This window comes from Chiloscyllium plagiosum, unplaced genomic scaffold, assembly GCF_037043375.1.
Source record: "Chiloscyllium plagiosum isolate Xiang-an unplaced genomic scaffold, Cpla_swu_hap1 HiC_scaffold_27, whole genome shotgun sequence".
In the NCBI taxonomy this organism is placed as follows: Eukaryota; Metazoa; Chordata; class Chondrichthyes; order Orectolobiformes; family Hemiscylliidae; genus Chiloscyllium; species Chiloscyllium plagiosum.
Genome location: NW_028270165.1, coordinates 62,579,079 through 62,598,445, shown reverse-complemented (window position 1 = coordinate 62,598,445; position 19,367 = coordinate 62,579,079). Strand labels below are relative to the sequence as shown.

The 19,367-nt window shown below is 45.1% G+C and overlaps 2 protein-coding genes across 5 annotated transcripts in view; one reads left to right on the top strand and one right to left on the bottom strand.

Moving 5' to 3' along the window:
• LOC148144423 (uncharacterized) overlaps window positions 1–19,367 on the bottom strand; it is a 158,587-nt gene that overhangs the window by 31,254 nt on the left and 107,966 nt on the right. The gene's annotated exons all lie outside the window — the stretch shown is intronic.
• Window positions 1–19,367, top strand: part of LOC148144426 (uncharacterized) — a 256,117-nt gene that overhangs the window by 168,754 nt on the left and 67,996 nt on the right. Inside the window, exon 9 of the mRNA XM_087975326.1 lies at window positions 12,618–12,624. Coding sequence (XP_087831452.1) covers window positions 12,618–12,624 — 7 coding nt within the window. The remainder of the gene's footprint in view (window positions 1–12,617; window positions 12,625–19,367) is intronic.

Genomic DNA, 19,367 nt, shown 5'->3' with positions numbered 1-19,367 from the left:
ACAAGATCGTAGAATAAATTGTCTTGTTTCCAGTTTTGGTGGTCTTGTCTAAATTTTATTAACCTTGTTTCTAACAATACTAACGCTCCTGACTAATGCACCGAACCTGCACATCCATGGGCACTATGGGTAATTTAGAACCACCAATCCACCCTCACCTGCACATCTCTACACACCATGGATAATTTTGTATTGCAAATCCCCCCTAAAATGGATAAAGTTAAAAATCACACAACACCAGGTTGTCGACCAACAGGTTTGTTTGGAAGCACTAGCATTTGGAGCGCTGCTCGTTCATTAGGTGGTTGTGGAGAATTTATGGAAAAACATGACAGTGTCCATGTCATTGAAATGACATGTTGAACAAACCTGGTTTGTTCAGTCTTTCATCTTTTCGATTGGGTTGCAGGCATCATTAACATGCAAATCCCAGAACTACCTGTAAGGCACCTTCTCAAGAGAACTTAAAGTTTTATAACAAAAAGTGACATTTTAGCCCAGCTCTGCAAGTGAAGTGTAGTGCGGTGCGGTCATGAGAGAGAGAAAATGTCTATTTCCATCCTGTATGTCTCTGTCTATTTGAGAACAAATGCCTTACTTCTGTTGGTGTAAGTATTGTTGTAAATCATAGCTGGATACTAATAGTTAGATATAAGGGGGAAGAGAATTCCTCAAATAGGGCAGTATAAGAATCCTGGGAGAGCCCTATTTCTGGTTTACTTGCTAATGAACAAACATTAAACACAAGCATCTATTTATTTCAAATTTGGTTTCATTTTTCTTGTGTGATTCCCTGCTGTGACTACACTGTGCCTGGATGGTTGACAGGCTGGGAGATTGTGGGTTGGGGCTTGATTGACTGAATGTTTTATTGTTCCAGAAGGTGTAGAAGGGAACAGGGAGATCAACAGAGGACAGAGAAATCAGGACCTGAAATCTGAGCTGACACCAGACTACCCTGTGATCAGTGCTTTGATTAGCAGTGCCAACCCTCCACCTTTACCTCGCTTCCCATTTGAGGATACCCTCAATATTCAGGCTCCAATCCTTGTCACCCTGAAGCCATGTCTCTGTAGGAGTGTCAGATTGCAATTATTCACTTCAATGTATGTAGTCAATTCATTCACTTTTGTTACAATGCAGCACACATTCAGATACACCATTTTTAGTTTCAATTTTTGTGATCTTTAGAATCTAGTTTTGATTGCTGGTACATTTACTCTTCTTGTCCCTTTCAATTGTTCTCTGATGTTCATTTTCCACATCAATACATTACTCACTGGCCTTGATTTGGATTGGCCATAATGTCCAGGGATGTGCAGGTTAGGTGGGTTAGCCATGGGAAATGCAGGGTTATAGTTTCGGAGTAATAGAAGCAGGAGTAGGGGCATTTGGCCCATCCAGCCGCTCCGCCATTCATTAAGATCATGGCTGATCTATCCATTCTCTCAGCTCCTCCTCCCTGCATTATCCCAACTACCCTTAATTCCCCTACCATTGCAAAAACCCATCCAACTGTGTCTTGAATATACTTAATGAAGCTGCCTCCACTGCTTCTTTGGGCAGAGAATTCCAAAGATTCACTACTCTCCAGGAAAAGCAGTTCCTCCTCATCTCTGTCCTAAATTTAGTACTCCTAATCTTGAGGCCTGGTTTCATTCACCAGCAGAAATTACTCAATAGGTAGAGCTTCATCCCCACAGTGCAATGAATTCCCACTTTCCACCAAAATCCTGGATGCAACTCATTCAGTTGCTGTCTCACAAATGCAAGATTTCATTGTAACTTCTTCTGTTCCCATTAAGGGCAAAACATCTTTGAAAGCTGCTCTGAAACTCCAGCCTTCACAATCACACTTCTGCTTTCACCAAAGATTAGAGTCATACAGCACGGAAACAGCCCATTTGGTCCAACTTGTCCGGCCAAACAGATATCCTAAATCAACCTAATCCAATTTGCCTGCATGTGGCTCATATCCCTCAAAGCCCTTCCTTTTCATGTACCCATCCAAATGCCTTTTAAAATTCTCCCTCACCTCAAACATATACTTTCTAGTTTTGGACCTTTCTACTTTGGCAAAAGTAACTTGGGTATTCACCCTATCCATGCCCCTTACGAACGTCTATAAGGTCACCCTTCAGCCTCCAGTGCTCTAGGGAAAATATCCCCAGCCATCTGAGTCTCTCCCTGTAGCTCGAACCCTCCAACTCTGACAGGAGCCTTAAAAATCTTTTCTGACCCCTTTCAAAGTTTCACAATATCTTTTCTATAACAGGGAGACCAGAAATGAATGCAGTCTTCCAAATGTGGACTTACACAGCTGCAACATGACCTCCCAATTCCTGTACTCTCTGCACTGGCCAATAAAGGAAAGCATACCAAATGCCTTCTTCACTATCCTGTCTACCGGTGACTCCACTTTCAAGGAACTATGAACCTGCACTCCAAGGTCTCTTTGTTCTGAAACACTACCCTTACCTGTGTCAGTCCTGCCTGGAATGCTTGACCAAAATGCAAACTACACACCTCTTAAACTATACTGCCACTTCTTGGCCCATCAGCTCACCTGATCAATTCTCATTCATAGTGAACTCTGTTTCCTCTCTTATTCCTTTGAAGTTGAAAATCTCCACCCCACACACCCTCTCTCCATTCTCAGTTTGCTGAACCTAATCCCTGCTGGACCTCATCCTGAAGGGTCTGCTTCATGCGGATTAACAGGCCCACACTCAGGGTGGAGAGGGGGTGGGGACCTAATTGAAACAAGGAATACTGAACAGCCTGGACAGAGTGGAATTTGGAAAGCTGTTTCCATTGGTTGGAGGGATTAGAACCAGTGGGCACAGCCTTAGAGTAAAGGGAAGACCTTTCAGCATGGAGATAAGGAGAAACGTCTTCAGCCAGAGAGCGGCGAATCTATGGAATTCACTGCCACAGAATGCTGTGCAGGCCAGGTCACTGAGGATATTTAAGATTGAGATGGAGACGTTCTTGAGTCTCAAGGTGATGGAGGGTTACGGAGATGAAGTGGGAGAATGTGGCTGAGGAACCTATCAGCCATGATTGAATGGCAGAGCAAACCTTGAATGGTCCAATTTCTGCTCCGATGCCTTATGTTCTCTTGCTGTCCTGGACACAGACAGAGTGCATTGGAAGCAGGAGTAGGCCGTTTGGTCTTTCAAGCCTGCACCAACATTCAACAGATTGTCAGCAGATTCACAACCCTCGAGATGAATAGGTTGGGACTTGTTCACTGGATCACAGGAGGTTTAGAGGTGACCTGACAGAGGTTTATAAAATCACAAGGTGCAGAGATGAGGTGACCGCTGGTATCCTTTTCCTAAGGTGGGGGTTTCAAGATTAGGCAGCAAATTTGAAGGTGCGAGGAGAAAGGATTTTAAAAAGGCAGGGGGGGGGCACTTTTCTTTTTACACAGAGTGGTTTGTATGTGGAATGAATGTGGATGCAGGTTGAGTAACAACATTTAAAAGACATTTGGATAAGTATATGAATAGGAAAGGTTCGGAGGAATATGTGCCAATCACTGGTAGGTGGAATTAGTTTAGTTTGTGAATATAGTCGGCCTAAGACTAGTTTGACGAAAGGGTCTGGTTCTGTTGGTGTCTGACTCTGTAACTGTTCTATACTGGTGTTAAATCATTTACTTGCCTTCCCCCAGAAACATCCACTTCTTCGGTGTTCAAAAATCAGATGAACTCAGCCTTGAATAATATTCAATGACCCCCTAACGCAGGAAGACATCCCCACTTCGGAACTCAATTCCCCTTGCCTTGCTGATTGCTTGCTGCACCTGTCCAGGCAAAAGTGAGGACTTAAGATGCTGGAAATCAGAGTCGAGATTAGAGTGATGCTGGAAAAGCACAGCCAGTCAGGCAGCATCTGAGGAACAGGAAAAATTGACATTTCAGGCAAAAGCTCTTCACCTGCACCTGTCTGACAACTGGCAGTGACTGGTGTAGAAGGATGCTGAGGCCCCTTTGCACATCCACACATCATTCCTGATGAACTGCTCGGGAACGAAATGTCAACTTTCCTGGTCCTCGGATGTGCCTGACCTACTGCCTTTTTCCAGCCCCACACTTTAATTCTAATCTCCAGCATCTGCAGTTCTCACTTTCTCCACATCCCAACATATCACCATTTAAACAATACATCTCCTTTCTGCTTTTTTTTCCACAGCAATGGCTATAACTTCACATTGCGATACTGCATTTGTCACGTGTTTGTAAATTGTGGTCTTCTCTACATTGGGAGGACCAAGTGTAAACTTGGGGAACAGTTTGGCGAGCATCACAGCTGGGTCTGCAGAGGCTGACCAGACCTCCCAGTCACCACTCATTTTAATTTCCCTTCCCACTCCCTTTCTGACAAGAACATCTTAGGCTTCCTCTATTGCCACAACGAACCAAACCGTAAATTGAGGGAACAACACCCCATCTTCCGCCCGGGCAGCCTACAGCCTGTAGGACTCAACATCAAGTTCTCCAATTTCAAATAACCTCCCTTTCCATCCCCCGACTCCCTTCACAGCCCCATGCCCCTCATTTCCACTTCTCCCTTTCATTAACCTGATTTCTTTCACCCATTGACTCATCAGGCCGTAACCTCTCCCTGTCTTCACTTATCCCCACTTTAGCCCCCTGCCCCAGCACCCATCCCCAGTCCTGAAGAAGAGTTATACCCAAAACATCAACTTCTCCACTTCCTGATGCTTCCTGGGTTGCTGTGTCCTTCCAGCCTCCTGCCTGTCTATTTTGCCAATTGAGACACAGACCTCGACCATGTTTCCAGAGCCTGTCCCCTCCCTGGGTTCCCTCCCTTTCCTTTCAGTTCCTGCAAATTAACAATTGAATCCCAGAATGAAAACGAAACGGAAAAGGGGGCGAGAAAAGAGAGTGCTGTACTCACAGATCTTAGACAGAGGAAGGAATTTGCAGTCTGGGTGAAGCTCAATGTTGATTCAGAAAGAGAGGAGCAGGAGTATCAGCTTTGGAAACTCATGGTCCAACTTCCGCATTCAGACAATGCTGCAGCTCTGATTGGCAGGAGGACCAGTCTCCTTCCGGTCCTCCAGGGTTGCCTACTGGGCCATCAAAGGAAGGTCGCGAGCCTTTTTTTGCGGAACGCGATGAGCATGCCCAGAGTTTTGCTGATACCGGTGGGCATACGCACTATGCTCACTGGGGATGTTGGTGTTCCTGTCAGATTTTAAGAGGCCAAATGCCAATGGGTAAATAAGGGGTTGAGGCCCAATTGTTTTTTCGCCGTGGTTCGACACTTCATTGCTTTTGCATTCTGTCTGGCTGCTCAACTTTTGTATGTCTTTTCACCATGTTGGGGGGCGAGTCCAGAACTGGAGGGCATGGATTTAGGGTGAGAGGGGAAAGGTCTCTGAGGGGTAACCTTTTTGCACAGACGGTGGTGCGTGTCAGCCAGAGGAATTGGTGGAGGCTAGTACGTATGATAATATTTAAAATGCATCTGCATGAGGATATGAATAGGACAGATTCGGAGGGATAAGGGGCCAAATACTGGCAAATGGGTCACCAGATTAATTCAGGATATCTGGTCGGCATAGACCGAAGGGGATGTTTCTGTGCTCTGTGACGCTATTTCTCGATAGTTGGAACAACTTCATTAGACCATTCACCCCTTACAGTCAAGATCAGAGTGGTGCTGGAAATGTACAGCAGATCAGGCAGCATCCAAGGAAGCAGGAAAATCGACGTTTCAGACAAAAGCCTTAAATGCTGCCTTAAGTGCTTTTCCAGCACCACTCTAATCTCCAGCACCTGCAGTTCTCACTTTCGCCCATTCACACCTCCCAGTCTCTCCTGAGCTGTGGCCTGACTGCGCTTATTTCAGTGAAAGTTTCAGAAAGATTTCAGCAGCTCTTTGAAAAACTTGAACGTGCTTTCTGACTTTAACGATGTTTCTGAAGATATCATTTTAGGTATTCTCAATTTTGAAGATCAGCCATTTCTCACCCCTGAAAATGTGTTGCTGGAAAAGCGCAGCAGGTCAGGCAGCATCCAAGGAACAGGAGAATTCCTGAATAAGGGCTTATGCCCAAAACGTCAATTCTCCTGTTCCTTGGATTCTGCCTGACCTGCTGCGCTTTTCCAGCAACACATTTTCAGCTCTGATCTCCAGCTTCTGCAGTCCTCACTTTCTCCATTTCTCACCCCTCCCGACACCCAGGTAGAGTCATCACCATCCATTTTCTGTGTGTGTGTGTGTCCTTTGAAGGGCTTGATACAGCGGTCAAAGCTGGTTCGAGGCATGAGAAAAGAAGGGTGTGGTTGGGGCTGGGGAGAAAAGAGACAGAATGGATGGGGGACAGAGAGAAACTGTTGGGGGGGAACAGAGAGAGAGAGAATAAGTGGGGTTGACAGAGAGATTGGGCGGGGGAGAAAGAATGGGCGTGGCGGAGAAGTGGGAGATGGCACAGGGCAGGGTGACACGAGGCACACAGATACACAAGATGATCACTGAGCCATCAGTTGGCCAACTTGACACACAAGATGGCCGCCAGATGACAATACGGAGAGAAACAGCAGAGCTGATACAGACACTGCCTGGGGCCACCAGAATGCCAGCACAATGGACTCACAACCCATTTTTTTATATTTCAAACAACCCAGGTGATTAGTTTAAGGCGGGTGGGGGGGAGAATACACATGAGTAAGGAACACTGCCCGCCGAAGTGTCTGGCGCCAGCCAACACCCATTATAGAAGTGCTAACAGCTTGATACAGACTCAATACCAAATGCTAATAGCCAGGGCTGCAGAAATCCCCCTTCTCAGGAAGAGCAATTAGCGCCCATTACTGCAATAATAGATTTCCATGCAGACATTGAAATGGACAATGTCTGCACTGAAACTGACAACGACTGTGCGGAAATTAACAAAGGCTGTGCCTGAACTGACAAAGACTGTACCGAAACTATCAACAATTCTACAAGGATTACCATAAACAAATCATGTTACAAAGACAATAATCTCATCCCTGACCGATTGAATCACAAGATGTATAAAAGTTTCTTGACGTGTGCTCCAGGTCGAGAGAAGTCTCGCAGGTGACACTGTGCTGTTGGTGTCTTTCTCTCCCCGGAGCCCCGGTATTACCTTGTGCAATAAACTCTGTCATTGAACCTCAATTCTGAATCCGAGCCTGGTGTTTTTCCCCACAACAGGGGAGACAGAATGGGCGGGGATGTCAGATAATGGGGGGAGGGAGAGAGAGAGAATGGATAGAGAGGAGATGGTGGAGGCCTGGAAGAATAGAAATGAGACAGAGGGTGTGGTGAGAGAATGGATGGCGGCAGAGGGTGTGGTGGAGAGAGAATAGATTGGGCAGAGGGTGTGTAGAAGGACTGGTCAGAAGGCAGAGGGTGAGGAATAAAATGACAGGGTTGCAGAGGGTTGCGTGAGAGAGAATGGACAGGCTGTTTGAAGTATAGAGGGAGAATGGACAAGAAGCTGGGGATGGAAAGAGAATGGACAAGGGGCGCTGTGGATGGCGGGGGAGAATAGACAGTGGGAGCTGTGGGTGATGGGGGGAATGGATAGGGGAAGCTGTGGCTGGCCAAGATCAAAAAAGTTGATGACAGTAAACATTTATCAGATTGTTTCTGGAACAGAAAAACTTGCACTGGCGTCTCCCAGAAGAGGGGAGTCTCGTATGTATTCCTTCAATTTGTTTGAAAGAAATTGTGGTGTATCTTAATTGTTAAGGTATACCTGGCACCCAGAGAGATGGCTGTGGTTGTTGGAGGTCAGTCATCTCAGTTCCAGCACCGTCTCTGCAGGAATTCATAGGGTAGTGTCTTAGGCTCAACCAACTTCATCAATGACCTTCTTCCATCATAAGGTCAGAGGTGGTGATATTCACCAATAATTGCACGATGTTCACAATTCCTCACAAACTGAAGCAGTTCAGTTTGAAATGCAACAAGATCTTAACAATATCCACTGGGCTGATGAGTGACAAGTAACATTTATGCCACGCCAATGCCAAACAATGACTCATCCCCAAAAGAGATAATCTGACCACTGCCCCGTGATATTCAACAGTGTTACTGTCACTAAACACCCCACTATCAACATCCTTGGGGTTTACCATTAACCAGAAACTCAACTCGACTAACAACAGATAGAATGGCAACAAGAGCAGGCAACAGGTCAGGAATATTGTGGCAAGAAACTCCCCAAATCCTGCCCATCTTCTACAAGGCAGAAGTCAACAGTATAACAGACTACTTTTCCACCAACTTGGATGGGTGCAGCTTCAACAACATTCAAAAAGCTTGATACCATCCAGGACAAAGTCACCTGCTTGATTGGCACCATCTCCACATACATCCACTCCCTCTGCCCGACTGTTCAGAAGCAGGAGTGCATATGATCGACAAGACACAACACAGAAATTCACCAAAGATCTTTAGAAAATACCTTCCAAACCAACAACCACTTCCATCTAGAAAGATCAGGCAACAGATACTTAGGAACACAACTTCTTGCAAGTACCCCTCCAAGCCACTCACCATCTTGACTTGGAAATATATTGCTGTTCCTTCAGTGTTGCTGGGTCTAAACCCTGGAATACCCTCCGTAAGGACATTATGGGTCACCGTACAGCGTGTGGACCACAGTAGTTGAAGAAGGCAGGTCACCATTACCTTTTCAAGCGGAACTAAATGCTGGCCAGCCAGCAAAGCTCATGTACCATGAATGACTTTTAATAAATGGTTGGAATCTGCAAACTTAAAAAAAAAATCAGTGTTCAGGTGGAATAGACGTCGGGCTTTGATTTGGTTCTGGATTAGTGGTGCTGGAAGAGCACAGCAGTTCAGGCAGCATCCAAGGAGCTTTGAAATCGACGTTTCAGGCAAAAGCCCTTCATCAGGAATAAAGGCAGTGAGCCTGAAGCGTGAAGAGATAAGCGAGGGGAGGGTGGGGGTGGGGAGAGAGTAGCATAGAGTACAATGGGTGAGTGGGGGAGGAGATGAAGGTGATAGGTCAGGGAGGAGAGGGTGGAGTGGATAGGTGGAAAAGGAGCTAGGCAGGTCGGACAAGTCCGGACAAGTCATGGGGACAGTGCTGAGCTGGAAGTTTGAAGAGCTTCAGGGCAGAGGAAATGACCTGGGAGTTGCAGTGGGAGAGGGACTCCCTGAGATTCTTGTAGAGAGAGGAGGAAAACTTCTTCAAGGCAGGCATGATTTGGTCCTTATGTGAGGACGGACAAAGAGCGATATACTGACACTGAATTGGAAATAGAGTTCCGAGTTAAACATCTGTAGTGTTTCACTCAGTGGATCAATTGACAATCGATTAAAGATTGGCTTCTGGAGTGTATGTCATGAACACATGAAAAAGGACCGTTAAGAAGGCATATGGGACTCTTTATTTAATCTCTTTCATGGCTGATGTCCTACCCACAATCCCATGCGACCTAGATACTGCTCTATCGGCTGTGAGCAATGTTCATGGTGCGCATGTGTGAGATCGGAATGGGGCCCCGCCCCTCGTCGTTCTGATGGACGGTGCGACCAACCTTTGGGAATCCCAGGAACACCGGAAGGAGTCTGGTCCTCCTGCCAATTAAACCCCCGCCATTGTCTGAATGCGGAAGTTTGACCATGAACTTCTGAAGCTCTTCTCTCGCTGAATGAAGATTGAGTTTCAGTACATACTGCATCTTCCTTTCTCTTTAACATCTGGAGTACCGCACTCTCTTTTCTCGCCCCCTTTCCCATTTCTTTTCTTATCCTTGGGTTCAGCTGTTGGTTTGTAGGAGCTGAGGGAAAAAGGAAGTCAATCGAGGGGAAGGGACAGACTCTGGAAAAGGTTGGTTTAGATCTGTGCCTGTTAATGTTTGACAGGCTTTGTTTCCTGAGCTTGATACATTCATTTGTCTGGCAAAAAAGGATGGCCTCTTGATCCATGTTGGGGATGGAAGTGGATTATGCTGTGGGTGACTTGCTCGTAGTAGTCCAATAAGTATTGGATAAGTAATCATGACACACAAACCTTGAGTTATTGACTGTTTATTCGGGAGCTCACGGGGAGAGCCAAGTCGACCTAATAGTCACAATGCACTCCTATGAGAAACAGAGATTTATGTGATTATATAGGTTACAGTCATTTAACAATTAGCAAACTGTTAATTGCAGGATATTGAGTAACTAAGTCACATTGCCCAGCGATGGTAGTGTCTGGACGGTGTTGGTTAGTAGCTGATAAGTGTGCAATAGGTCCTTGCAAAGAGAAGGATATTCCCATGGAAGGAAAGAATTTGTTTATCAGGTAGCAGTACAGCTGCAAGGCTGAGTGTCTCTGAGTCTGGGAATTAAGGGTAGTTGGGACAATGCAGGGAGGAGGAGCTCAGACAATGGATAGATCAGCCCTGATCTTAATGAATGGCGGAGCTGGCTGGAAGGGCCAAATGGCCTATTCCTGCTTCTATTACTACGAAACTATAACCCTGCATTTCCCATGGCTAACCCACCTAACCTGCACATCCCTGGACACTGTGGCCAATTTAGCATGGCCAATCCAAATCATGGCCGGTGAGCAATGTAGTGATGTGGAAAATGAACATCAAAACAACAGAAAGGGACAAGGAGAGGAAATGTATCAGCAATCGAAACTGAATGCTAATGTCACAAAAATTGAAATGATACATGGTGAGTCTGAATGTGTGCTGCATTGTAACAAAAGTGAATGAATTAACTGCACTCATTGGAAGTGAATAATTATGATCTGAGACTCCTTACAGAGACATGGCTTCAGGATGGCAAGGATTGGATCCTGGATATTGAGGTGTAGTCAGATGGGAAGCGAGGTAAAGGCAGAGGGTTGGCACTGCTCACCAAAGCACTGAGCACACAGTAGTCTGGTGTCAGCTCGGGTTTCAGGTCCTGATTTCTCTGTCCTCTGATCTCCCTGTTCCCACAGAGTAAGATGTCGGTCTGTTCTCAGCTTTGCTGGACTTCTGCTGAAGCTTTCACGCCTCTTTTACAGCTTCCAGAACAAGAAAACATTCAGTCAATCGAAAGCAAACCCACAATCTCAGCCTGTCACCCATCCAGACACAGAGTGTAGTCAGAGCAGGGAATCAAACAAGAAAAATGAAACAAAATCAAAAATAAATAAATGCTTAATGTTTGTTCATTAGGAAGTAAACCAGAAATAGGGCTGTCCCAGGATTCTGAGAGTGCCCTACTTGAGGAATTCTCTCTCCCTAGATGTAACTATTAGTATTGTTGGGGCAAAGTAACTCGTGTGTCAAATCATTTAAAGCAAAGTAGTCAGGAGAGGAGAACTTGAGCAATTAACTAGCTTTATTCGTTGCCATTGGGGAGTCAAACAAAGTCTGACGTATTCTAATGTAATACAGAATGTTACAAATTTTATGGTAAATCACAAGCACAATCTCCATTAATTATGCAACTGAGGGGCAGTCGTAAGTTTCACATACGTTGTCCAGACCTACGTTTCTTAATGTCTACAAATCTGAATGTTATCTTATACTGCAGGTTCAGCTAGGCTCGAATTACCGATAAGGGACAGAGAGAACCAATCCATCATTCTATGGAGTAGCACAGTCTAATGGCCCGAGGAGCAGAGACAGCCTGCAGCTGCAAGGTCAGGCAATCAAACAGAATTCCTTAGCCAGGGCTCAGACAGCATTATGTTAACAGGCTACATTTTACTGCAAACATTGCTTCGTGACAAAATGGCTTCCACGTAGTTTTGTGTCAGGGGTAGCTCGGTTTTCTGTTTTTATTTTTAAAATGCAGCTGAATCCCACAAATAACTGCAACAGGTACAAGTACATCACATGCAAATTCCTCATTGCAGCTTCACGCCGGTTTTGCATCCTCTGTTCTTCCTGCGCCTTGGCTCCAGCACATTCAGCTTCCTTCCCTCATTCCCATCCCCCCGCCCTGATGGCCATGCTGACCCGCAAAAGTTCGGTTTGCCCCTCCGTTCTTTCCCAGTTGTCTTTTGTGGGTTTTGAAAACTTTCCCAATCTCTCTGATTATAGGAGTTGAATTTATGTTGTAGCTGCACCAGACATTGGTTAGGCCACTTTTGGAATATTGTATGCAGTTCTGGTCTCTCTGCTAGAGGAAGGATGTTGTGAAACTTGAAAGTGTTCGGAAAAGATTGACAGGGATGTTGTCAGGGTTTGAGCTGAACAGGCTGGGGCTGTTTTCTCTCGAGCGCCAGAGGCTGAGGGGTGACCCTACAAACTTTTATAAAATCAGGAGGGACATGGATAGGGTAAATAGACAAGATCTTTTCCCTGGATGGGTCATAGCTTCAGGGTGAGGGTGAGATTTAAAATGAACCTAAGGGGCAACTCCTATATTCAGAGGATGGTGCGTGTAAGGAATGAGCTGCCAGAGGAAGTGGTGGTGGCTGGTACAATTACAGCATTTAAAAGGTACCATTGCTATGTACAGTTAATGGGAGGTCCCTGGGTCGTGTTGTAGAACAGAGACACTTTGGCAGGGTTGGGTGGGGGAGGCGGGGGGTGGTTAGGGAGTTCAGGTATATAGTTCTTTGAAAGTTGCATCAGTGGTAGACAGGTGGTAAAGAAGGCATTTCGCACCATTGCCTTCACTGTCCACCCCATTGAGTGTAGAAGTTGGGACATCATGTTGAGGTTGTAAAGGATGTTGGTGAGGCCACTTTCTGGGTACTGAGTACAGTTTTGGTGGCTCTGTAATAGGAAGAATACTATTAGAGAGGGTTCCGTAAAGATTTACCAGGATGTTGCCAAGACTGGAGGGATTCAGTTATAAGGAAAGGTTGGGACTGTCTTCATTCGAAGTGGAGGTAAAGTGAATAGCAAAGAGCTCTTCCTTCGGACCATAAGACATAGGAGTGGAAGTAAGGTCATAAGTTGAAACTTTATTGCTGGAACAGCACAGCAGGTCAGGCAGCATCCAGGGAACAGGAGATTCGACGTTTCGGGCACAGGCCCTTCTTCAGGAATTTAAAAGGTACCATTGCTATGTACAGTTAATGGGAGGTCCCTGGGTCGTGTTGTAGAACAGAGACACTTTGGCAGGGTTGGGTGGGGGAGGCGGGGGGTGGTTAGGGAGTTCAGGTATATAGTTCTTTGAAAGTTGCATCAGTGGTAGACAGGTGGTCTACCTGTCTACCACTTTCCTGAAGAAGGGCCTGTGCCCGAAACGTCGAATCTCCTGTTCCCTGGATGCTGCCTGACCTGCTGTGCTGTTCCAGCAATAAAGTTTCAACTTTGATCTCCAGCATCTGCAGACCTCACTTTCTCCTCGAAGTAAGGTCATAAGTCCACTCCGCCATTTAATCATGGCTGACGGGCATTTCAACTCCACTTACCCATACTCTACCTATAGCTCTTAATTCCTTGCGATACCAAGAATTTATCAATCTCTGCCTTGAAGACATTTAATGTCCCAGTCTCCACTGCACTCCATGGCAATGAATTCCACAGGCCCACCATTCTCTGGTTGAAGTAATGTCTCCTCATTTCCATTCTAAATTGACCCCCTCTAATTATCAGGCTGTGCCCATGGGTCCTAGTCTCCCTGCCTAATGCAAGACACTTATCTGCATCCACGCTTTTTAAGCCATGCACTATCTTGTAAGTTTCTATTAGATCTCCCCTCAAACTTCTAAATTCCAATGAATATAATGCCAGGATCCTCAGCTGTTCATCGTCTGTTAGGCCTATGATACCAGCGACCATCGTGTGAATCTCCGCTGGGCACGCTCCAGTGCCACTATGTCCTTCCTGAGGTGTGGGGCCCAAAATTGGACCGAATATTCTAAATGGAGCCTAACCAGAGCTTTAGCAAGTCTCAGTAGCACATCGCTGCTTTTACATTCCAACTCTCTTGAGATAAATAACAACATTATATTTGCTTTCTTAAGCACGGATTCAAACTGCAAGTCAACCTTTAGAGAATCCTGGACTACCAGTCCCAGATCCCTTTTGTACTTTGGCTTTATGAATTTTCTCACTGTTTAGAAAATAATTCATGCCTGTATTCTTTTTTCCAAAGTGCAAGACCTCACATTTGCTTACATTGAATTTCATCAGCCATTTCCTGGACCACATTCCTAAACTGTCCAAATCTTTCTGCAGCCTCCCCACCTCCTCAGAACTACCTGCCTGTCTGCCTAACTTTGTATCATCAGTGAACTTCGTGGGAATGCCCCAGTCCCTTTATCCAGATCATTAATATATAAAGTGAACAGCTGCAGCCCCAACACTGAGCCCTGTGGGACACCACTTGTCACCAGCTGCCATTCCAAAAAAGAACCTTTTATCGCAACTCTCTGCTTTCTCTCAGGCAGCCTATCCTCAATCCATGCCAGTAGCTCAACTCGAATACCATGGACCCTCACTTTACTCAGCAGCCTCCTATGAGGCACCTTATCAAAGGCCTTTTGGAAATCTAGGTAGATGACATCCTCTGGGTTTCCCAAGTCGAACCTACTTGTTAACTCTTCAAGTTTGTCAAGCACGACCTCCCCTTACTAAATGCTTGCTGACTTATTTTAATCCAACCATGCACTTCCAAGAACTTAGAAATCTCATCCTTAACGATAGATTTTAGAATTTTATCTACAATTAAGGTTAGGCTAATCGGCGTATAATTTTCCAGCTTTTGTCTTGATCCTTTCTTGAACATAGGACTTACAACAGTGATTTTCCAATCATCTGGGACTTTCGCTGACTCGTGATGTTTGAAAGATTACTACCAACATCTCTGCTAATTCTTCAACCGCCTTCCTCAGAACGCTAGGCTGTAGCCATCAGGGCCAGGAGAGTTCTCACTTTTTAGACCTATTAGCTTTTCTAGTAATTTCTTTTTTGTAATGGCTACCAAACTCAACTCTGCCCCTTAACTCTCCTTAATTGTTAGGATATTACTCATGTCTTCCACTGTGAAAACTGACACAAAGTATTAATTAAGTTCTTCAGCTATTTTCTTATCTCCCATCAATAACCTTCCTGCATCAATTTGGAGCAGCCCAATTTCTACTTTTGCCTCTCGTTTGTTTCTTATGTATTGCAAAAAACTTTTACTATCATTTCTAACATTACTGGTCTGCTTACCTTCATATTTGATCCTCTCCTTCCTTATTTCTCTCTTTGTTATCTTCTGTTTGTTTTTGTAGTCTTCCCAAGTTTCTGATTTCCCAGTGGTCTTGGACACTTTATAGGCTCTCTTTCTCATTGATACATTTCCTGACTTCCTTTGTCAGCCATGGCAGTCTTCTCCTCCTCCTCTCCCCCACCCCACCACTACGCCCGATAATCTTTCTTTTTTGGGGGGGATGAACTTCTGTACTGTGTCCTCAATTACACCCAGAAATTCCTGCCATTGGTACTCTACTGTCTTCCCCACTAGGCTCTGCTTCCAGTCAATTTTTGACAGTTCCTCTCTTATTGCTCTTTATTTAACTGTAACACCATTACATCTAATTTTGCCTTCTCTCTTTCAAACTGCACACTGATCTCTACCATATTATAATCGCTGCCTTCGAAGTGTTCATTTGCTTTAAGATTTTATAAAGTCTGGCTCATTACATAGCACTAAGAATTGAAATATGCTCAGTTAGGCCACAGTTGAGGACGGTGTGTAAGGGACGAATGGCCTATTCCTAGCCTTTTGAAATTGGTTCTGGCTCTGTGGAAATAGAATATTGAGTTGTAGAGCACAAAAAACAATCCTTCGGTATGTGCCGACCAGATAGCCTAAATTAATCTCGTCCCATTTGCCAGTACTTTGTCCATATCCCTCTAAAACTTCCTATTCATGTACCTATCCAGATGCCTTTTAAATGTTGTATTTGTACCAGCCTCCACCATTTTTCCTGGCAGCTCATTCAGTTCACACACCAACCTATATGTGAAAATATTGCCCCTTGGGGCCGTTTTAAATATTTCCCCTTTCACCCAAAAACTAATGTCCACTTGTACTGGGCTCCCCCACCCCAGGGAACATCTCATCTTTTTCTCATATCCATTCCTGTTAAGATCTTATAAACCTCCATAAGGTCACCCCTCAGCCTCCAATGCTCCAGGGAAAATAGCCCCAGCCAATTCAGCCACTCCCTGTAGCTCAAACCCTCCAACCCTAGCAACATTCTTATAAATAATTTCTGAACTCTTTTAAGTTTCACAACATCCTTCTTGTTTAGTGAGTAATAGGCTGTGAACAATCTATTTTGTTCAGGTCGTAAGAGGGGGCTTTTCTTGAGGCGAATTAACTTTCACACTTTTTTTTTAATCCTTGGGTTCCTTTTAAATCTTTCCCCTCTCACCCTAAACCTGTGCCCTCTAGTTTGGGATTCCCCCTCCCCTGCGGGAGAGACAGGCAAAAGGAATGAGATGTGCACTCACAGGGGAAAAAATTGTGGCTCCCGCCTTTTTTATCCCAAATTGGCAATTGGACACAAACTCTGTCAGTAACAACCGGCGCCGGTCGCCATTGGTCAGGTGGAGTAAGATGCGCTCTGATTGGGCGGAGCGTGGATGACGCGCGTCACTGAAGGAGGAGACGGAAAGAAGAAGAAAAACAAAGATGGCGGCGCGAGGGTGCGGTTTTCTCGTCGACTCAGCGGGCGGTTTCTGACGGAGGGAGGGGGGCAGGCAGGCACCGTTTACCTCAGAAAATACCTTTAAAATACATTTCAAATTAAAGTCGGAACTTTTCAAACAAAAGTTGTGAAGAAAAGGAGACAGTCCCCGGTGGGGTTTATTGTTTATTTGTGTATAATTCCCGGGGCCCGGGAAGGGGGAGGTGACGGTTACCGGGTGAACGAGAAAACAAATTAAACATGTCGGCGGTGGAGGAGAGAGAGCCGGCGCCCGCGGCTTCTTCGGCGGCGGGAGGTGGAGGAGCGGCGGCGGGGGGTAAAGTCCGGCGGAGCACAAGCTGGAGGAGAGGCTGCACTCGGTGCTGTGCTGGACCGTGAGCCTGGAGCTACCCGCGGCTTCACTCTACCAGGTACCGGGCTGGGCTGAGGGGGAACCCGGGGGATAAGGCGGATCGCCATTAGCCTGGAGCCACAATCACTCCCATTCCTAAAACAAACATAATTTCTATTAGAATCACCATCTAATTCTCCATACACCTTCTATAATCCATGTAGGAGGGCAGGCTGTACCATCTGACTGAACTGTTCCGATATTAAATTGTGTATAATGTATAGATATCTTTTTTTTATAAAATATACAATGTTATTTAACACATTAGATATGAAATACTGTCATCATGGGATTTGCAGCACTTCACAACGCTGTAGAAGGTCACAGGCAATATTGTGTACGAGAGCCTGTGTCAACCCCTATGGTTATGTTTTATAAATGTGATTTGAGGTAATTGCACGTAAAATGGGTAGGATTGTGTGTGTATGTAGGTATGTTATTTAGATCCTGGGGTTTTGTCTTGCCCAGTGATGTGATGGAGGGAGGGGAGTGGGGGTACTAATTAATCATTCTACCAAATCCAGCATTTTGTTGAAGAGTTTCATTTCTTTGCGATTGTCATCTTCCAAAGAATCAACCGACCCAGTATTTAAATGGACATGTGCACATGTATAGTTGTGTATGAATGCTGGAAATCTCTTTTTTTAAAAAAAAATTCTTTACTTTATTTCCTGTTCTCCATGCATGGCGAATTGGACGTGTTTGATTTCTTTTTCTTGCAAGTGTTGTGAAAAGTCGTCTGATCATGTAAAAGTCGACCCGAGTTCTTCATAGACAACAGACCCATGTTTGTGAGACAGTGTGATGGCCGTCATGTTCCACTCCAGCTCTGCAGTCTGTCGGTTGTTCGGCTCTGTTCCTGTCTTCCAGTCCGTTGTCTGTATGCTCCACTCAGTTTTCAGAATTACCATAATTTTTTTTGCTTTATTCATCAGTTGAGCTTCTGCTTATGATACGGTATGAATCTTGACAGGCATGAATTTCAGCCCCTCAAGTAGTATCCAAGTAACAGTCGACCCCCTAAATTTAACCTTAAAAAGTAGTCAAAAATTTGACTATTACTTGAGTATATACGATATAAATGAATTAATGTTCATTGCTTCTTCGCTTTACGCTATTTTGCCTTATGAAAGGTTTCATAGGAACGCTCCACTTTTGGATAGTGGGGAAAACCTGTATCAGTACAACACAGTCACAAGCCATTCTTATTTGGTTTGGGCACCCCTGTCAAGCCTGTGCCAATTCTTAATTCTCACTTGGACCTGCTATTTATTGCCCATGTGCAGTTTCTATCCTTCTGTTCATCTCGCGTTCATGTGTCTATCAAGATACACCTTAAACGTTGCTAAGATGCCTCCTTCCACCACCCATCACCCCTCTGTGTGAAAAACCTTCCCCTCGACTTCTCCTGCAGACTGCCCTCCTCTTGTCTTGAACCTGTGCCCTTTTGTTGTTGTTCTTTTCACTCTGGGGAATAAAAAAACCTCTGAGTAACATAGAATCCCTAGTGTGGAAAAGACCATTCGGCGCAACATGTGCACACTGACCCTCTGAAGAGTAACTGACACAGACTTATTCACCTCCTCCTATTACGCAACATTAGCCCTTGACTAAAGCACCCTCTCCCGGAGCATCCACGTCCTTCTGATAGCGTGGTGACCAGAACTGCATACAATATTCCGAATGTGGTTGAAATAAATAGCTGTAATGTAACTTGCCAACTCTCACACCCAGGAAAGGCAAGCGTCCTATGTGCCTTCTTGACCACCATACCCACCTCTGTTTCCACTTCCAGATCCCTCTGCATGCCAGTGCTCCTAAGAGTTCTGTCATTTATTGTACAGTTCTTGTATTTCTTTCTCCCTTGTGGCTGTATCCAGCTTCCCCTTAATTCTACTCCCTCTTCATCTCTTTGCCCACTCATCACCCCTCCACACATCAGCATATCATAAGACCATAGGAGCTGAAATTAGGCCATTCATCCCATTGAGTCAACTCCACCATTCAATCGTGGCTGTTAACTTTCTCAAGCCCATTCGTCCCAGAACCCTTGATCCCCTTGATACTCAAGAACATTTCTGTCTCCATCTTAAATCTGCTCAATGACCTGGCCTCCACAGCCTTCTGTGGCTGTGAATTCCATAGATACACCACTCTCTAGCTGAAGAAGGCTTTCCTTATCTCCCAACTAAAGGGTCTTCCTTTTCTTCTTACTACTTTGTCCTAACAATGGAAACATCTTCCCAACATCCATTCTGTCCAGGCCTTTCAATATCCTGTAGGTTTCAATTGTAACCCCCCTCATCCTTCTAAACTCCATATAGTCCCAGAGTCCTCAAAAGT